Raw genomic sequence first — 18,152 nt, 5'->3', positions numbered from 1 at the left:
GATGCAGCCCCCTGCCCCTGCCCCTGCCCCTGTCCCCGCCGGGTCCGGTCCCGCTCCCGGTGCCGGCCCCGGCCCCGCTCCGCCCCCCCCACCGGGCGCCCCCCGCCCCCCGGTCCCAGCCCCGGCCCCTCCCCCGCCCGCGGCCCCCGGGCCCCACCGCGGCCGCCGCCGCCCGGCCCCTCCCCTCTCCTCTCCTCCCCTCCTCTCGCCCCCCCCCCCCGCCCGCTACCTCATGTATGTAAAGTGCTCGGAGTCCGGCCCGGCGTGGCTGCGGCCCGGGCCCGGCGCTGTCGCGGCGGCTCTAGGCGGCCTGGGCCCGGCACTGCGGAGCGGGAGGGCCCGGCAGCTGCTGCTGCAGCACCGCCGCCATTTCCTGCCTCCTAACCCGGCCGGCCCGGCCCCGCCGCGCAGGAAGAGAAACCCCGCTCCCGGCACCGCTTCCGGGTCGCCGCGCTCCCCAACATGGCGCCCCGGCAACCGCCCTGGCAACGGGGAGGGGGCCGCGAGGCGCTGAGGCCGAGGCCCGGCCCGGGAGTAGGCCTCGTCCTTCCCGGCCCGAGCCCCCTCAGCGGGCCGGTGGGGCGGGAGGCGACGGGCACCGGGCCTGGCCTCCAGGGGCCCGAACGTCCCGTGTGAGGCCTGCCCCAGCCGCAGCAGGGCACCCCAGCGGGAGCTCACCCCGAGTTCGGGGGCTTCTGTGCGTGCCCCCGGCCTCCAGCGGCCCGCCGAGGTGCGGGCGCAGAGCCCTGACCCACCGAGTGCGGCTGTGGCAGCCGGCGTGGGTGGGCCGGCCTTTGCAGCGCTCCGTCCGGCAGATTGTTTGAGGATGTAGTTTATCACCGTGTTTGTTACTTATCCTGAAAATACACACAGAATCCCAAGCATTACCTCATTGCAACAACCCATAGAAAAGAGCGGTCATTTCCCTGAGGAATGCAGGATGACACACAAATAGGCAAATAACACACGTTCCCACCAGTACTTTTTCCCTATGGGGTACGGCTGTTTCTGTTCCCAGGCGCTACTGCTATGCTCAGTTCTGTTCTGAATTTTGGGGTGTCAGTAACAACTGAATCTGATGGAAAAGAAGTGTCAGTGTCTAAATAAACACCATGAAGTGAGGTAGTCCTTTCTCTTATTCTTCCACAGGCTTCCTTACGTTGAGAGAGGACACTGAAAAGCATCTAGTGTTCACAAACCTAGCTAGAAATTCATTTATCTGAACACATAAAATATCTCTGTTTACATTTTAGATTAAATTAACTTCATACACATGCAATAAAGAGAGAAGAATATATAAGCCACACTCTGTTTTACTGCACTTGATTTCAGTAAAAATATCCCAGAAATTAATTTGGAGAAATTAAATCACTCAAAGAACTGACAGGGTATAATGGAAAATAATTAAGAACACTAATGCTGAGACAGAATGAAGACGAGATCAGACAAAAAAATCACCGTAAACAGAAGTGCATCGTTACAGGCACTTTTCTGTAGGAAAGGTAGAGATAGCATTGTAGTTAGGTCTTTGTAGCCCAAATACTGCAAACGTAAGAATTGGAAAGTTCCTCAAAAATGAAAGTGAAAAGATTCAATTTTCACCATCCAAGTCTACAGAATAAATAATGGCAAGGAAGTATGTTTTTATATTTTAAGTTAGTTAGAGCAATTTAAAGTGTTGCTGGCATGAATAATGAGCATATATAAGAAGATTGTTTGCAATAGTTTTAAACTCATGAGTCAGCTTAACATGCCTGCATTTGGAAACATTGTGGTTGATTTCTCTCCCCAAGTTCCAATGCCTAGAGGATAAAATTCTTTGAAAGACACAGATGCACCACTGCTAGCAGACTCTATAAGAAAAGAGTAAATACAGATTAGAGGCTTCTTTTTAGACAAGTTGAACTGGAAAGGTATCAGTGCCATAGCAAGTATACTGATACCATACTTGTAGCTCCATCTCTGCAAACCAATCTCAGAAATATAACAAGATATATTAGCTTTCAATATATTCTGTCTGGTCCCAGGCTAGGTTGTTTTGGTGCACAGCAAAACTGTCATTCAGATGGCTGCTCGCTGGCATTCCTCATTTAGTTCTAAAGCACTAGTTAAAAATACCCTAGCAGTCTGAACAGCTACTGTTCAAGGGAATAATTGTTATTGTGTGTGCCTACAGTAATGTTCAGGAATTTAATTTTCTTCTGAACTCCCTTCTACTGTTCAAATGGAAATAAGCATCCTCCTGTCTGCTCTATTATGAGAGCTGCTGAGAAAGGTGGTTTTGTTGGCATAGGGAAGTCTTTGCTCTCTTCTTGCATCCAGCTTGCAGCATTATTACAAACATTTACCAGCCCAGTTTCAACTGGCTTTTACCATTCTTATTAGCATTAGTGAAAAAAATGAATGCCATTTCATTCACCTGTAAAATAAATGGATGCCCTGGACAAATGAGCAATTGTCTCTGGAAGTTTGCTGCAATACCACCTGCCTTTCTGCCAGCATGAATGGAGTATTTTTCAGCTGAAGAAGATCCTACATTATTAAAGATGAGCATTTATGACAATGCAGCCTAGCCAGTAAGGTTATTTTTGTCCTCTTCCTAGAGGCTTAATGATATAGCTTGCATTGCTGTGAGCTGAACATGCACATGCATAAAGTGATAGTATTATTTTTCATGTACTTAAAAGGGCACTGACAGTTTGAAATTAGTTTCTCTGCTTCTATTAATAACTTGGAAGTTAAATTTGGTCTTGAGGTTTATTTTTCTTCATATGAAAAAGTTTGGATTGTCATGTAATAATGTGTAAATGAAAGCTGTTATTTCCTGGCATCTGGATTCAGCTTTCTGTGACTGTTTCATTCACCGCAGTCCTGTTTCATCTGTTTTTAAAGGGACTGCACTCGATGTAGGAGGACTGTTGTTAAGTTTGTCCTCAGATAGGAAGGCTAATAAATGCATTACTCTTATTATAACATTTCGTTAACTGTGTTATGCCTCTGTCAATAACATTCATAGTCAAGGTCGGTAGTTTTCTTTATTATTTTAGATTGTTCTCTAATTTTATTTATGCACATGCTTCCAGCAGTTAGACTGCTGTAGCAATTGCTTCCGTTCTGTATTGTAAATTCACAGATTCACAGATTTCTCTAGGTTGGAAGAGACCTCAAGATCATCGAGTCCAACCTCCGACCTAACACTAAGTACTCCACTAAACCATATCCCTAAGCTCTACATCTAAACGTCTTTTAAAGACCTCCAGGGATGGTGACTCCACCACCTCCCTGGGCAGCCCGTTCCAATGCTTAATAACCCTTTCGGTAAAGAAGTACTTCCTAACATCCAACCTAAAACTCCCCTGTCGCAACTTTAGCCCATTCCCCCTCGTCCTGTCACCAGGCACGTGGGAGAATAGACCAACCCCCACCTCTCTACAGCCTCCTTTCAGGTAACTGTAGAGAGCGATGAGGTCGCCCCTGAGCCTCCTCTTCTCCAGGCTGAACAAGCCCAGCTCCCTCAGCCGCTCCTCGTAAGACTTGTTCTCCAGACCCCTCACAAGCTTGGTCGCCCTTCTCTGGACTCGCTCGAGCACGTCCATGTCCTTCCTGTAGCGAGGGGCCCAAAACTGAACACAGTACTCGAGGTGCGGCCTCACCAGAGCCAAGTACAGGGGCACAATCACTTCCCTCGACCTGCTGGCCACACTGCTTCTTATACAGGCCAGGATGCCGTTGGCCTTCTTGGCCACCTGAGCACACTGCTGGCTCATATTCAGCCGACTATCCACCAATACTCCCAGGTCCTTCTCGGCCAGGCAGCTTTCCAACCACTCATCTCCCAGCCTGTAGCTCTGCTTGGGGTTGTTGCGCCCCAGGTGCAGGACCCGGCACTTGGCCTTGTTGAACTTCATGCAGTTGACCTCAGCCCATCGGTCCAGCCTATCCAGATCCTCCTGCAGAGCCTTCCTGCCCTCGAGCAGATCGACACACGCACTTAGCTTGGTGTCATCTGCAAACTTACTGAGGGTGCACTGGACGCCCTCATCCAGATCATCAATAAAGATATTAAAGAGGACCGGCCCCAGTACCGAGCCCTGGGGGACTCCACTAGTGACCGGCCTCCAACCAGATTTGACTCCATTCACCACAACTCTCTGGGCCCGGCCATCCAGCCAGTTTCTAACCCAGCGAAGCGTACGCCAGTCCAAGCCCCGAGCAGCCAGTTTCTGGAGGAGAATGTTGTGGGGAACGGTGTCAAAAGCCTTACTGAGGTCAAGGTAGACCACGTCCACAGCCTTTCCCTCATCCACCAAGCGCGTCACTTGGTCATAGAAGGAGATCAGGTTCGTCAAGCAGGACCTGCCTTTCATAAACCCATGCTGACTGGGCCTGATCGCCTGCTTGCCCTGCAAGTGCCGCGTGATGACCCTCAAGATAATCTGCTCCATGAGCTTCCCCGGCACTGAGGTCAAACTGACAGGCCTATAGTTCCCCGGGTCTGCCCTCCGGCCCTTCTTATAGATGGGCGTCACATTGGCTAGCCGCCAGTCAACCGGGACCTCCCCCGATAGCCAGGACTGCCGATAAATGATGGAAAGCGGCTCGGCCAGCTCCTCCGCCAGTTCTCTCAGTACCCTTGGGTGGATCCCATCCGGCCCCATCGACTTGCGCACATCCAAATATTACAGTTTGTTGTACATTATCAGCAAATCTGCTTCATTAACTATCCCCCTACTTCCTATGCCAACATCTCACACCAACATTGCGATCCTACATCTTTCACCCTCACAACTAACACTTTATTTCAGCTATGTTCTTACAGCTATGAAACTGGCTGCTTCATTGCTGGATACACTGGTGAAAATATGGCAAGTCAACAACCCTCAAATAAAAAGAACATTTTCTTCAAGAAGCAGCAAAAGGACTGTTAGTCAAGTAGCCATACTTAACAGGCCACAGCAATTGGGTGGAAGTGGTGCTAGATAGCCTCTCCTTGTTTTAAATCCTGCCAGAGATGCAGAACTGTGTATTGAGAGGCCTTCTGTTCTGAATTCAGACTTCACCAGGCAACTCATCAGCCATGCAACGACTGTTTGGAATATGCATGACAGTGTAACACAGGACACCCGTTAACTACGCTGGTTCTCCCCATTTGCCAACAGAAACAACGCAGGGTGGTGATGAGATGCTGTAGGAGAACTGTGCTGGGGCTTGTGCTGTAGTTACTTTTTCTGAGCTCCTGTTGCCCCTTCTGATTGCCACAGTGCTCATAAGAGCAAAGCAATCCAGTTTTGCCACCTCCAGAATTGTCACCAGTGTTAGCCTTGGCCTTAGCTTCGAAGTTTTGTTGAGCATAAGGTTATTTGGAAGAGAAGATCTGGGTCACTTTCTGTCCTGCTCGCTACATTTCTTTTGTTTCATTCTTTCTTCTTTTTCTCTTGTGTTCATTAGAGCTTGAACCTCCAGGCTTCTTGTTTCGGCCAGCAAAAGGACAGTAAAGTAACACCTCTGCACTTACAAAGATGTGTGTAACCATCTGGGTTGGGAGCAGCTGAAGGGTAGAAAAGTCTTTCACATCCATTATGAAATGTCATAATTATGAAATGTCGCTTCCTTATGGACTCACTGTCTCTAGGAAGCCACTGTCTTCACAAGTGGGTGAAGGAGTACTTCAGGTACTGCATGCAGGGAGGAATCCAGCCAGTGCTGCCAGCGAGCCTTCCTCCACACCCTGCCGCTGGTGTGCTCAGAACGGCAGAGGCACTCCAGCACGTTTACAGGCAGCGCCTAACGTCCGCCCAGGCTAACGTCCACAGCACTTTGATGTGCTGTGTAAGGTTGTTCGGTCAGATGTTTGCCAGCTGGGCCTGCTGGAGACATCTGTCCGTCCTCTTCCCCATCCCTGCGGAGATGGGCAGTGCCTGGGAGCAGTGCCCGTGGCTCCCCACCTCTCCCTCTCCTGGTGGCGGATCAGCAGTCGTAGGGAGCGCAGGGAGCAGAGCAGCCCGCGGAGGACGGCCCCGCTGCTCGCTGCTCGCCTTGATGCTGGCAAGGGATGAGGGCGATGGCTGCTTGGTGGGGAGAGCCCTCCTGCAGCACCCGCCTGCCCCCGGCAAGACGAGAGGTTGGGGATTTGGGAAACGTTGTGTTGTGTCCTCGTAGCGCTGAGGTTAGACTGGCGACCGCTTTCCTGGTATGTATTTGAACGTCCCTAAAGCACTACAGTCATATGTGAAATTAGAAATAATGGAAACAAATACTCGAGGGCTCTGCTTCCAGGCAGCTGCCAGCGATGGATCTTTACAGTTACATTTTCACCGGTCGGTAAACATGGCCTTCTGGTCACTGATCCCCAAATATCTTTTCCCAACAACAGCAGCTACCATCTGCCCCCTGCCAGCCTGGCATGCATCTGGATTCTCCAGTCTTCAAGTTCCCCATTAACTTTTTAATTAGGATTTTTACATAATCAGAGCGAGAGAGTAAACTGCAAGAGAGAGAGAAATGTACTGACTAAAAACAGTTAAAAATGAGCTGGCGCCATTTCAGAGTTTCCCCTTCCCTCCACCCTTCCCCTTTATCTGTGTTTGCTGTCAAGGCTTCATGCAAAATGAAGCTTCAGTGCGGTGTTCTAAAGCCGACACGTTAGAAAATACTTTCTGCTTAATGTCTGGGGAAAATAAAGCAAGGGGCTCCTTTTATAAGTCGACATGAGAAGCGCAGGCCTGGGAATGTGGAGAATTTGCCGTCAATAACCCTTTGCCGCTTGTTACATTCAGCATCATTATAGAGAATGAAGAAGCTGTCATGAGCAAAACAGATTGTTTTCAAAATTGCACTTGACTTAAATAATCTAAATGAGCTGATCTGACAGACAAGGGAAAACAGTCTTCTTGTTCACAGAGAGGCTCTGTGTGTTACTCTGCTAGGAGGCTCCTCTTCTTGTTCATTGTAGAGGTTTTATTTACAGGATGCATTTTTAGAACGATTTAAAAATAGCATAGCCGATGGTAAGAGGTGGTAATATAAAGGCACTGAAGAAGCAGTTCTTGCTCATAAACACATTGCCCGCCCAGGAGCAGCTCAGTCAAGACAACTGGACTATTTGTGTTAGACATCTGGGTCTCTGTAGGATCCTTAATTAGGAGGAAGAAACGCAAATGACAAAGTTGGAAGGTGCTAACAGAAAGTGTTCGGCTTGCCTTCCAAACAGACCTGGAAAACAGCTCCCGAAATCTTAGGCGAAGGCTCATGATTAAGCAGTCAGTGCCTGTTTCACAGGCTGCAGTAGCAAACAATCATTAGATCTGTGCTCAGGAAAAGAAAATTTGCTGCCTTGCCTCCAGGCTCCCAGTGCCTTTCCAGCATTATCACCATTACACAGAGTGATCAGAGCGGGGGAGAGCAGGCACTTGGGGTTATTAAATGAGAATTTAATCCTACCCTTTAAATCAGCAAAAAATTATAAAAGATAAAGAATTTCCCTGTGTTTTAAAGCTAGTCCAACTTGCTTCCCCTGATCTGTGCTTGGGAAGGCTGCCAACTGTAAAATGGAATCGCTGAGCCTGAATTTCATTCTGCATCCAGCCAATTACGCCGTCCTCACATCCCCTGGTCTCTTAAGTGGCGCAGTGCAAGAGACGTTTCCAATCTTTATTTACCAGGGCTGCATTGCACTGGGGAAGAAAATCGACTCAGGGTTCCATCGCGCCTTTCCCTCTTTGCCCCATCCCCATCTTTGCCCCCCCGAAGGCACACAGGGGGGCTCCCACCCACGGCACGGCTGGGCACTGGCGTGGGTCCCCAGGCTGTGCCCATGCTGGAGCTGGCTGGGTCACTGTGGGTGGGTGGCTGCTTTACTGCCATGGCTCTTTCTAGTTTATTTGTAGGGTTTTTGCTAAATATAAATAAAAATCCAGAAAGTAGCGTGGCACTATTTGGAGAGGCGTGGAAAAACAAAACGGTGTCCTCCACCACCTGGCAGGAACATGGGGATGAAGCTTGCAGGGAAAAGTGCTCTGCTGCCTCCTCCTTGCCCTGCAGCCCCAGCAGCTCACCAGGAGCTCGGCACAGGCAGCGGCTGCCCCGGCCAGCGCCACAGGGAGCACCAGGAGCGGCGCAGCCACGCTGTGGGGACAGCCACCACCGCGAAGGGACGCTCCCGGGGCCGGCTGCTGGCTGCACCGGGGTTTGTGTGCGCTGCCTGCCGCCTCCTGCAGCCGGGGCACAGCTCCTCATCACCAGTGCTTGCTGGCTGTCCAGCCCAACAGGCGCTCTGCTCAGCACAGCACGGTCCGACGGAAGATTTCACCTCTGTTGCACTTCTCTCTGACAACAGCAGAGAACACTTGGGGCGTGGGAGGATGCGCTGTACAGCAGGCCACAGTGCGTGAATAAAGTCACTTACACTCTCTGGAATGACAAACAAGTGCACCCAGAGGTACCGGGAGACACGTGGCTGTACAATTATTTATATACTAGACCTGGTTTAATGCTGGCTGTGTAAAATGGCTTCCTGCCTCAGACAGGTGCGTAACTGTGGCCCTACTGAGGGGCAGCTGCATTGCTACGCTTTTCTCTCACTTTGTGATGTAAGTATGTACCTGGGGACTCTCGCTCATATAACATTCTTTTTTTGGTTAAGAATTAGGATTTTTTTCTCGGTCTTCTCTTTAAACTAGAGCTTCAGACCCCAGAGGACCTGGCAGGTCAGGAATGGCCGTGCCTGCCCGTGTCTGCCGGTGGCTCGCCGCTGCCTCGCCCTGCCTGGCTTCTCCTCCCCATCAGCTCCGGCAGAGCAGCTGGCTGGCACAGCACGGCTCCCCCCGTGCAGGACAGGGTCCTCCTGTAGCGTGGCCGCTACAGCTGGGCAGCCCTGGCGAGCTGTGGGTGGGAGCCCAACCAGCCCTGCTCGGTCCAACCAGCCCTGCTCCGCACACGCGCCCCCACCTCTGCCGGTCACTGGGGCTGCCTCGGCGCTGGGCTGCACGTGCCGGGCTTCTCCCCCTCTCCCCGACCCTGCCGGGGGCCCAGCCTGCTCTGAGTACCCTCTGCACGGCAGAGAGAGGAGGCGCTGGGACGGGATAGGAGAGGAGGGGAACTCAGCATTCCCAACAGTTGTTTATAAGCAATTTCCTAAACTGGGATGTAGGAAACACATCTAGGCTGACACTGTGACTCCTGTGAAATGTGTCCTGGGAACTGCAGCGCTAGAGTGGTTTCCATCTCACCACAATGATGCAGTGAATTACTTAGGAGACTGTCTGAGGTTTAGCAAGATGAAAGGTCTTAGCTGCCAGACCTTTGAGGCCAGCAGCTTCGTGCCCACTTCCAGCTGCAGCACAGCACAGCAGCAGCGGGGCTGCAGATGGGGGCCGAGACCGGAGGCTCCTGTCCCGCCTGCTGCCCGGTGCAGCGTGGCCGCGTGCAGCACCTCACCGCTGGGGCAGCGCCGCCGGGGCAGGGGCAGGACGGGCGCACCAGGCTGGGCAGGTTTGGCTCCGCGGCTGGGCAGGGTCCCAGGGTCCCACCCGGGGGCTCCTCTTTGACCCCAGCAGCTTTTCTGCCACCCAGCGATGGGATCTCAGCTACTGGGCTTTGCGGTGCAGCAAATCCAGCTGCATCTGAGCCTGGTGGTCAGGGCTGCTCTGGGAACGGCACGTCTGACCGCGCAAGGAAATCACAGACACACCCAGGCAGCGGGAGAGAGAAGGAGAACGTCTCCACCCTGCCTGCCCCTGCCATCGGGCACCCCGCAGCCGCTGCAGGCCCCTGGCCCTCTGCAGGGCTCTGCCTGGGGCAGGCAGCAGCCACAAGCCTGCCCCGCGTTTTGGAGCGAGCAGCGAGGCCGCGTGTCTGCATCGCTCGGCTCCCGCCGAACAAAGGCGGCTCGGGAAGGACGGCCTGGCTGCCTGCCAGCGCGCAGCGCGCACAAAGGCTGCGGGCACGGCTGCGGCGCCTGGCAGTGTGCAGGGGGGGCATTGGGATGGAGACCACGGGGCAGGGCCCCTGGGGCACTGGGTGGGCAGGGGGCAGGCAGGGATGGAGCGGGCAGGGGTGGAGCAGGCGGGCAGCAGAGGCACCATCCCCATCCTGATGGGAAGCTCGGTCTCTAGCAAAGTGTCAGACAGTGGGTGGAAAGCTGTGGGAAACGGAGGTGAGCCCCGAGCCCCCTGGGGACTGTGACAAAACCTGGCTTTGTACATTCAGATCATTAAAAATTCAGCTTTTAGTCTCTATTGTACTCATGGGTAGGTGATTATTAACTTTCCCCAGCTGTCCCCAGCTGTATAAAATGCACTCTGGCCTGGCAGATATCATGGGGAGAAGTGAAAAGGCAGCATCCTTACAGAGTGACAGAGGGTGAGTTTCCAGGGGTAAAGGTTTGAATAGCAGAGTGTGTTTGAAGGTAAGATTGATGTCCTACGGAGGACTTCCTAGAGTCAAGGAGGATGCTTTTCAGAAAACTTCATGGAATTCACCAAAGACCCTGCTGGGCAGGTCTCAGTTACGTGGGAAGTAAACTGTTGCTACAGCACAGGTGTGTGATGGACATTGCCTGGAGGATTCCTGGACCCGTTTTCTTGGCTACAGACCCGCAAATAATTCTCAATGGTAAGCTTACAACATCTCTCACACACAGCAGGATTTGCTGGTGTACTGTCAGTGCCATATTCATCTGCTAAGGAAATCTTTGTGCTTGCCTAAGCAAATTAGAGAGTCGGTGCAATCTAGTATATAGACTGCAATCTCGTGTATGGATTGCACACAGATATGTGTGCACCTACAGCTTAGCTGCTGACGTTATTTGCTAGTCTAAGGGGAAGGCAAGGACAATGAATTGCATCCTTCGAGCAGGCGGTGAAAATGAGGGGGCATCCAAGAAGGAATTATCATCCCCACTCGTTTCATCAATGCAGAAGTTGTCTGTGGGAGGAATTGCTTTAATTGGTTTGCTGGTCTGTCCTGGGCAGTGCTACATACTGAACAACTAATTCAGCAAATCCATCTCCTTCTCAGCTCCTGAATTATTTGCATAAAGGTTTAGTAGTCTCTGTTCAGAATTATTTCAACAACTTTTGGCTGGTGGGCTGCTCTTTGAGGGTTTGTGGCCATGAACAACACAATTTGTGCGTCTGATAGCCGTGCAGGTAATCTACCATGTAAAGCACAGGAACCGTGCGGGGCACGGGCTGGATCCAGCCGAGCGTGGCGTGGTGTGGGTGGGGGCCGGGACCACCCGGCGGCCGCAGCCCCACGGCCCCCCCACTAACGCCGCCCGCTGACGCTGCCACCCGTCCCCGCAAGGCCAGGGAAGGGGGCGAAAGCAGCCACTGCTTCCTGCCAGGCAGATGCGAAAGCAGCCGCTCTGAGCCCATCGGTTCCTGTGTTTCGCCTGCCCCGGTGAGCCGGGAGCTCGGCAGGGCTCGTGCACGTCCCCCCGTGCCCCGCCAGGACTGGGGACAGCCGCGCAGCACGGGGAGCTCGGGGCTCGGAAGCACATGGGGAAATCAATCACGCACTTTTCACACCAACAGCAGAACACCTCCGGGGCGGCAGCCCGCACCCCGCTTCCCAGAGCAGGGAAAGAGGAGAGAGACAGAACATCATTTTTTAAGCAAAGGGAGACACCCAGGTGCTACCGTGACGAGGGCTATATAAATAGCCAGAAAGACAGATTAGACAGAGCAAAGCACACTGTCAGCACACAACAAATAATAAACGAAGGATAAGAATCCCAGGGGAGGCACTTTTCTAATAAATGACATTTTGATCTATAGCTTTAACAACTTGTCCCAAGCCATCATGTACTGAATTAGGAAAAGGAAACCCGTAACCTGCCCTGTCAGTCCTGAAGAGGGTCAGAGAGGCATAAATATAGCTATGGAAAGGTAATGAAGACATTTACTGCGCTTGCAGAGTACCCATTCCGTGAGACTACCTTGTCAGTTTTACTGCTGATAAAAATAACCAGCTGGTTCTCTATTTCCAACAGTGAGCCACCAGTGCTCCCTGCAACCCCGGCCCCACAGCGGCAGCGCCCTGGAGCCAGCTCAGCCCGGGCTGTTTCACTCCCTGTGTCCGGACCCTGCGGTCTTCACTACATATGCGATGAAACAAGAGCAAAACCAAACAGATTATCTTCACACTTTTAGGGCAATTAACTCCTTCTGGTGAGCTAACATCTCCAGGCAGGTATTTTTCCATTTAAGTTAAGTCCATGCAATCCTTGCAAACGTTCGGGAAGCCGTCGTAGCTTCCCGGCGATGGTGATGAACCACAGTGTGAGTGCAACGGGGCTGAAGGCCGGGTGAGCTCCATCCCCACCAAATCAATTCGGAAACACCTTCTCACAGCCGCCTCAATAGCAGCCTGTGATCGGCCGTCTCTGGGACCCATTTGTTCTCGTGTAACAATCAAAACTTAATTTATCTTATTTTAATTAAAGCTAAAATATTCAGTAGCCTTCGATTTCTCTCATGGCTTTGCAGGCAAAAAAAAAAAAAAAAAGAAGAAAAAAAAAGCCAGGAGAATAAAGCGACACGATAGAAAGAAAGGCCTTTGAAATAAACATGTGCTGGTTCTGTTGGCTTTTATTTAATATGTAGCCCTTTTCTTAAAAGAAATAATTATGTTTCAAAACCTCCTTTCCCCGTTCAGAGAGCTGCCTCTTTCCACATTAATGCTATTTGCATGCGCCATCTCCTCCTACCCTTCAATAATTTAAACCTTCATTTTTTATTCACTCAGTTGTCAGATTCATTTACATATCATATATCTATATTTAACACTGAGTTCACTCGCCTTTTTTTTTTTTTTTTTAAACAGGAAATAGATTTCCCTTCTAATTTAACAACATCTCGGGGAAAGGCTGGCTGTAAAGAGAACATTACTTACATCTGTGTCAGTTACCCGAGACTCTAAACTGCCTTTTGATAGGAGCCAGAAATGCTGACCTGGGCGTGCAGCCCCGAGCCTGCGTGGCCTTCTCCTGCACAGGACCCTGACAGAACGGTGCTGCTGCTCCTCCTCCTCCTCCTCCTCCTCCTCCTCCTCATTGCCCGCCATGTGTGGGGCTAGGGGACTGCATTTGGCAGGGACGGCTCCTTGACTTCCTCTCAAGTATTTACTGCGCTTTGACAGATCTGCCTTTATTAATAGCTTGATGCAATTAACATGATTGCTGCTAACACTTTATTAATTGTCGCTTTTGCTGCCTGCCGCTCGCAGGCAGGGTGGAGACACGGCAGCCCCGCGGGCCTCCTAGGACGGGGTGCTCGTGTCCCATGGCCCACGAACCTCCCGTGTGGTCCCGGGGCACCAGCGGCTGCTGGCTCCTGCGCCTGGGGCAGGCGGGGAGCTGAGCGTGACCTGCACGTGCGTTCAGCCAGGTCTGGCTGCGGGGGGGTCCGCCAGGAGACATGGTAAGGGGACGGGGTGCAGGCAGCCGGACTGCTAAATCCAGCAAGCTCCGGGAGGCGGCTTTGTGCCCACAGGGAATTCTGCAGCCGCACAGCTCAGGGGCAGCCGCCCTGCTCTGGAGGGATCCTTCAGCTGTCCCTGCTGAAAATTCACTCAGAAGACCCTGGGGGTCTCCAGGTAAGTGTCCGGCTGCCGTTACAGCCTCTACTGCCAGGAGAGGGTCTGGCACCCCCTGCACCAGGGCTCTGGGGCAGCACCAGCTGTGCCCAGCACCTCAAGGCAGCCTCTGCCCGCGGCAGCCACCACCCAAGTGATGGGGAAGGAAGGGGAAATGGCACGAGGTGTGCTCGGGCAGCAAGGCAGGGAGCAGCTGCTGGGGGTCCCGGGGGGAGCACGGTGAGCTGCGGCACCTCCCGAGGGTGGGGAGAGCGGAGGCATAGCGGGGGCAGGACGCTCAAGCCCCGGCAAGGAGCTGCTTGTTCAGGGACGGACACAAGCACACAGCAAAGCGGAGAGCTCAGCAGACCCATCCTGGGTGCAGGGGCAACAAGGAGCTTCCTGGCCCTGCCTGCTTTGGGAAGTCCATGGCCTCTGCATAGGGTGGAACCCGTGGCTCCGGTGCATGGACAGCAGCTTCGGTCGCCTGGACCAGCAGAGCTCAGGTGAAGAGCCCAGAGCCACCTTGCTCCATGAGCACCTTGGCCTGAACAAAGGATGCGGCCATGTCCCGACAGAGCAGCCTCGTGGCGCTAGGGTAAGAAGACGCTTAGCAGTGCCTGACCTGCCCCCCAGGTGCTGCATGAGGGGAGCAAAGGGCCATGTTCCGCGCGGGTCAGCTTGAGACCTAAGGAAAATAAACAGTACTACAGGCAATTTGGAAGAGAGGACATGAATCAGAAAGGGGTAAATCAAAGAGTCGGTCACTGAGGAGAGGCTCACATCTCCCTCTCTCACTTCCTACATTACTAGAAAAAACAGTGAGCTGATATCAGACAAATGAGCCCTCTGGACCCAATTTTTCAAGTTAATGAGCTCCCCTTGCAGTTCTTCCCCGGAATGCAGACTCCCAGCACCTACCCTTTGCCACAACTTCTAATGAGCGAAGCCACCACCATCTATCTCAATATCTGGAGGGGATGGCTTCCGTCTGCATCGCTTGAGATTTACCCGCTGCCCTCGGCGCGTGGGGACGAGTGCTGCCAGTGCTGGGCAGCGCTGCTGTCCCCAGCGCCACCAGGGCCATGGCACCGCGGTCCCCAGGGGCCGGCGCTGGCCGCGCTCTGCTCCCGCCTCACCGGCTCTGTCGGCGTCAACCTGCGGCTGAAGCTGCGCGCGCCAGGCTCAGAACAACCTCTTGTTTCGGGAGGAAATTGCTTTTCTTGCCCCTAGGAACCTCTCTGCAGTCTTCCTTGGGAGATTTCGAATGGACTTCGGAGTATTATTAAAATTCCCCCTGGTGATTGCCCTTTGCAAGGCTGTGGAGAGGGAAGAGTGGGAGGTGCAGGACTGGGCCCCGGCACCCGCACCACTCTCCTGCTATTATGCTTAAATTAACAGGGATTTTTTTTGTAAATTGAAGACTAATTTTCTCTTGGGAATTGATCATTAAATTACAGAATACTAATGAAAATTTACAGCATCTGGACAAGAGCAGGGGGGAGGGGCAGAAACTGCATTTTGCTGTGTGTTTGGTTTTTTTTTCCCTCCCCTTTTTGCTTTTTTCCCCTGCCCAGCTCGCCATGGCCGTAGCAGGAGGGAAGCTGCAGCAGAGGGATGGATGGGCAGGGGCTCGGTGGGGGGCTGAGCCCACCAGCACACACACACCAGCAGCAACGCCTCTGCAGACCCCGAGGGATGCCGTGGTGCAGGGCTGCAGCCCCCGCATGGCTTGGGGCTGCCGGGGGGCTGCCGGGGGGCTGCCGGGGGGCTGCCCGTGCCCGGGGGCTGCTCCTGTGCCCACTGCCCCCCCGGGCTGCCCATCGCCCTGGCAACGGCGCGGGCTCGCCTTGCGATGCATGGCGCGCTTGCTAAGGAGCAGCGGCTGCGCTCGACGGCCACATTTTTCCAGTCGAACTCAATTTCTTTGGAGCGACGAGGCTCAATAGATCTGGGAGTGTGGAAGCGAGGAGCTGCCTTTCGGGGAGGGGACGCTTGGGAGCATTATGTCTGGGGGGCTTGGAGTGAGGAAATGCAGATTTCTTTATTGCTTTGATCATGCATAATTTAAATATTCAAACTACTCTGGAATTCATTGAATTATACATGAATTGCACAGGCAGCATTTTTGTAACTCCTGAAAGGCATCAATTTTTTTTTCCCCCTCTCTCTTCAAAACCTTGTATAACCTTACAATTTTTATTTATTTATTTATTTAACCCAAATCAGTTGCATCCTGAATCACCTTGAGAATGGCACCCGTGCCAGCTGATAATTCCCTGAATAAATGAGTGATTTAGAGACCACAGTTTGCCATTGGCTTTGGCTCAACATGCCCCCTGGCATCGGTGAGCGCAGCCTCGCAGTGCAGCAGCCCCTCCAGCCCCACGTCCCCCTGCCCACACTGTCACCCGAGGCCACTGAGCAAGGGGCTCGTCCCCAGGCCACCCTGGTGTGAGACACGGCGGGAGGAGAGCCTCTCCTGCTCCCAGCGAGCATCCTCACGGTGCGGGAGGAGCTGCACTGGTGACTTTCCCCAGCTTTGCCACGACACGGCGGGCAGGAGCCCCGACCCCTCTGCCTTTGGCTGTGCTCGGTCACAAAGCTCTGGGCACGGCGGCCGTGCAGGGGGCTGAGCGCAGGGCGGCGAGGCCAGCGAGCAGAGCCCAGACTGCAGGAGGCCCTCAGCGACTGCCACAGCAAAACTCCTCCCTTTGGGGAGCCCAGAGCCAGAGCTGCAAAAACTAGCCCCAGGGCTGCCTGTGCGTTAGTTTCTGTTCATACCAACACGGATCTAAAAGTAAATGGGGCCAGAAACTTCTAAAGATGGATTCACAGCGGTGCTGTGGCTCTGGCAGGTTCTTCACATGCACTGATAGCCTTAGACTGACCCCAAATCATGGTGCTGCCTTTTCTGCCATGCCCACCCAGCGCCTGCCCCGGCCCACTGCCGCCTGCCCTGGCCGCAGCAGCAACTTCTGCTGGACCAGGGGGCGAGCACAGGGCCCGGGCCCGCTGTCACACACGTGGGCACGGAGATGCTCTGGGACACCGCAGCAGCAGAGCCTCCCAGGCGCTGCCCTCCTGCCGGTCTCACCTTCGGAGGCACGGCAGCGTGGGACGTGCTGCGTGCACCTGGCCCTCAGATGGCAGCCTGGGTGTGCTAGCTAGCCAAGCAGCCAGCTGTTTCGGGAGGGACGGAGCACTGCCAGATGCTGCTCCGCAGATGGCTGTGAAGGCACAGTGCGGCTGGCAGCACAGGGTGCCGCTGGCAGCAGCTTCTTGCCTGGGACAGGTGGGCAGGGGGGGCTGGGGCGAGCGCCGGGCGCCCGCCAGCAGCGAGGCTTAGTCTGCGTCTCCTCCGGCAGCAAGCTGCATCCACGCTCATGGAGACAGCAATGCTGCGCTGAAAACCAGCGAGGACCTGACGAGAAACAGGACCGCAGAGAACTCTCCTCGTTCTGAGGAGGCGCTGACACGCGAACGCTGGGCCAGGCAGCTTGTTTTCTTTTGCACCTTGTTTTGCTGCCGCACGTCCCTCCTGGTGCATCCCAGCACTGAGAACTCGCTTCCCCAGGGAGTCTTGTGGGAAGCGACTACAAACCCTGATTAGCTGGGACAGAACTGGGACGTGTGTTCACTGGTGGGGAAAACATTAGGTAGATAGCACAACCAGACAAAACCTTGCCTTGCCTGTACCAGAGCCTAGGATACATCAATTAAAGCCTGAATGAGAAACATCTTCCTTCCCAGGCGGACGAGCCCACGAGCGTACCCTGTTGCTTCCACCAGACCCAGTAACATCTTCCAGGCATGGACGAAGCCAGGCAGCACTGCTGCACTGTGCAGGACCCTTGTTTCCAGGGAGAACGCTTTCAAGCCCCAGAAAGCTCCCTGGGGAGCAAAGGAGAGCTTGGAAGAGAAGCAGGGATACGCAGCAGCCCTGTTTGCAGTCTCTCCCTTGTTAGCTCACTCTTCATTATCCTGCTCTACCCTTTTAATTTCTCTCTAAACTCAACCAGTTATTGCTGTTCAAACTGAAATAATTAATTGGAACAAAATTGCCACTGTAGGAGAAAAGAATGATTAAACCCATCCAGCGGACAATGGGGCAATCATAGCCTAAGCATCTAATTACAGGGTTAGAGAGTGTGGATGCGGGGATAATAACAGAGCCTTTTGTAAACTGCATTGCTGGATGAGCGGGGAGGAGGGTCTGTGCTTGACTTCACTCCAGGTTTAGTGCATGATTCCTGGAGTAAAGATACAAATGCAAGAATAAAAGATCATTATGGAGTGAATACCCACAGAGGTCTGCTGGAGAAACAAGAGCAGCAGGAAGCATAAACACCTCTCCGCAGCTCCCCGTCCGCTCTGCACATGGGAGTTGCTCGAGACACGCGTGATGACGGGGGAGGATGGTCACCAAGACACTCTCACTTGTTGGAACACAAACAATGGCGAGTTTAACTGTCTCAATTATTAAAGCATGTTTAACATGTGTACACGTGGGTGTCTGCAGACAGTGCCTCATTAGGAGATACTGCCAGGACCACACCAAGGAAGCCCAGCTGGAG

At 53.3% G+C, this 18,152-nt stretch overlaps 1 protein-coding gene across 2 annotated transcripts in view; it reads right to left on the bottom strand.

Moving 5' to 3' along the window:
- TNRC6A (trinucleotide repeat containing adaptor 6A) overlaps positions 1-18,152 on the bottom strand; it is an 80,695-nt gene that overhangs the window by 49,763 nt on the left and 12,780 nt on the right. The window contains exon 1 of one of the 2 annotated variants that reach the window (XM_080556202.1): positions 230-423. The exons of the other annotated variant lie outside the window; for it this stretch is intronic. Within the exon in view, the coding sequence (XP_080412328.1) occupies positions 230-234 (5 nt within the window). The 5' untranslated portion in view covers positions 235-423. Of the gene's footprint in view, positions 1-229; positions 424-18,152 lie in introns of those variants that run through there. 2 annotated transcript variants of the gene reach the window in all.

This window comes from Anser brachyrhynchus (genome assembly GCF_964034855.1).
Source record: "Anser brachyrhynchus genome assembly, chromosome: 15".
In the NCBI taxonomy this organism is placed as follows: Eukaryota; Metazoa; Chordata; class Aves; order Anseriformes; family Anatidae; genus Anser; species Anser brachyrhynchus.
This window is presented reverse-complemented; position numbering and strand designations above follow the sequence as displayed.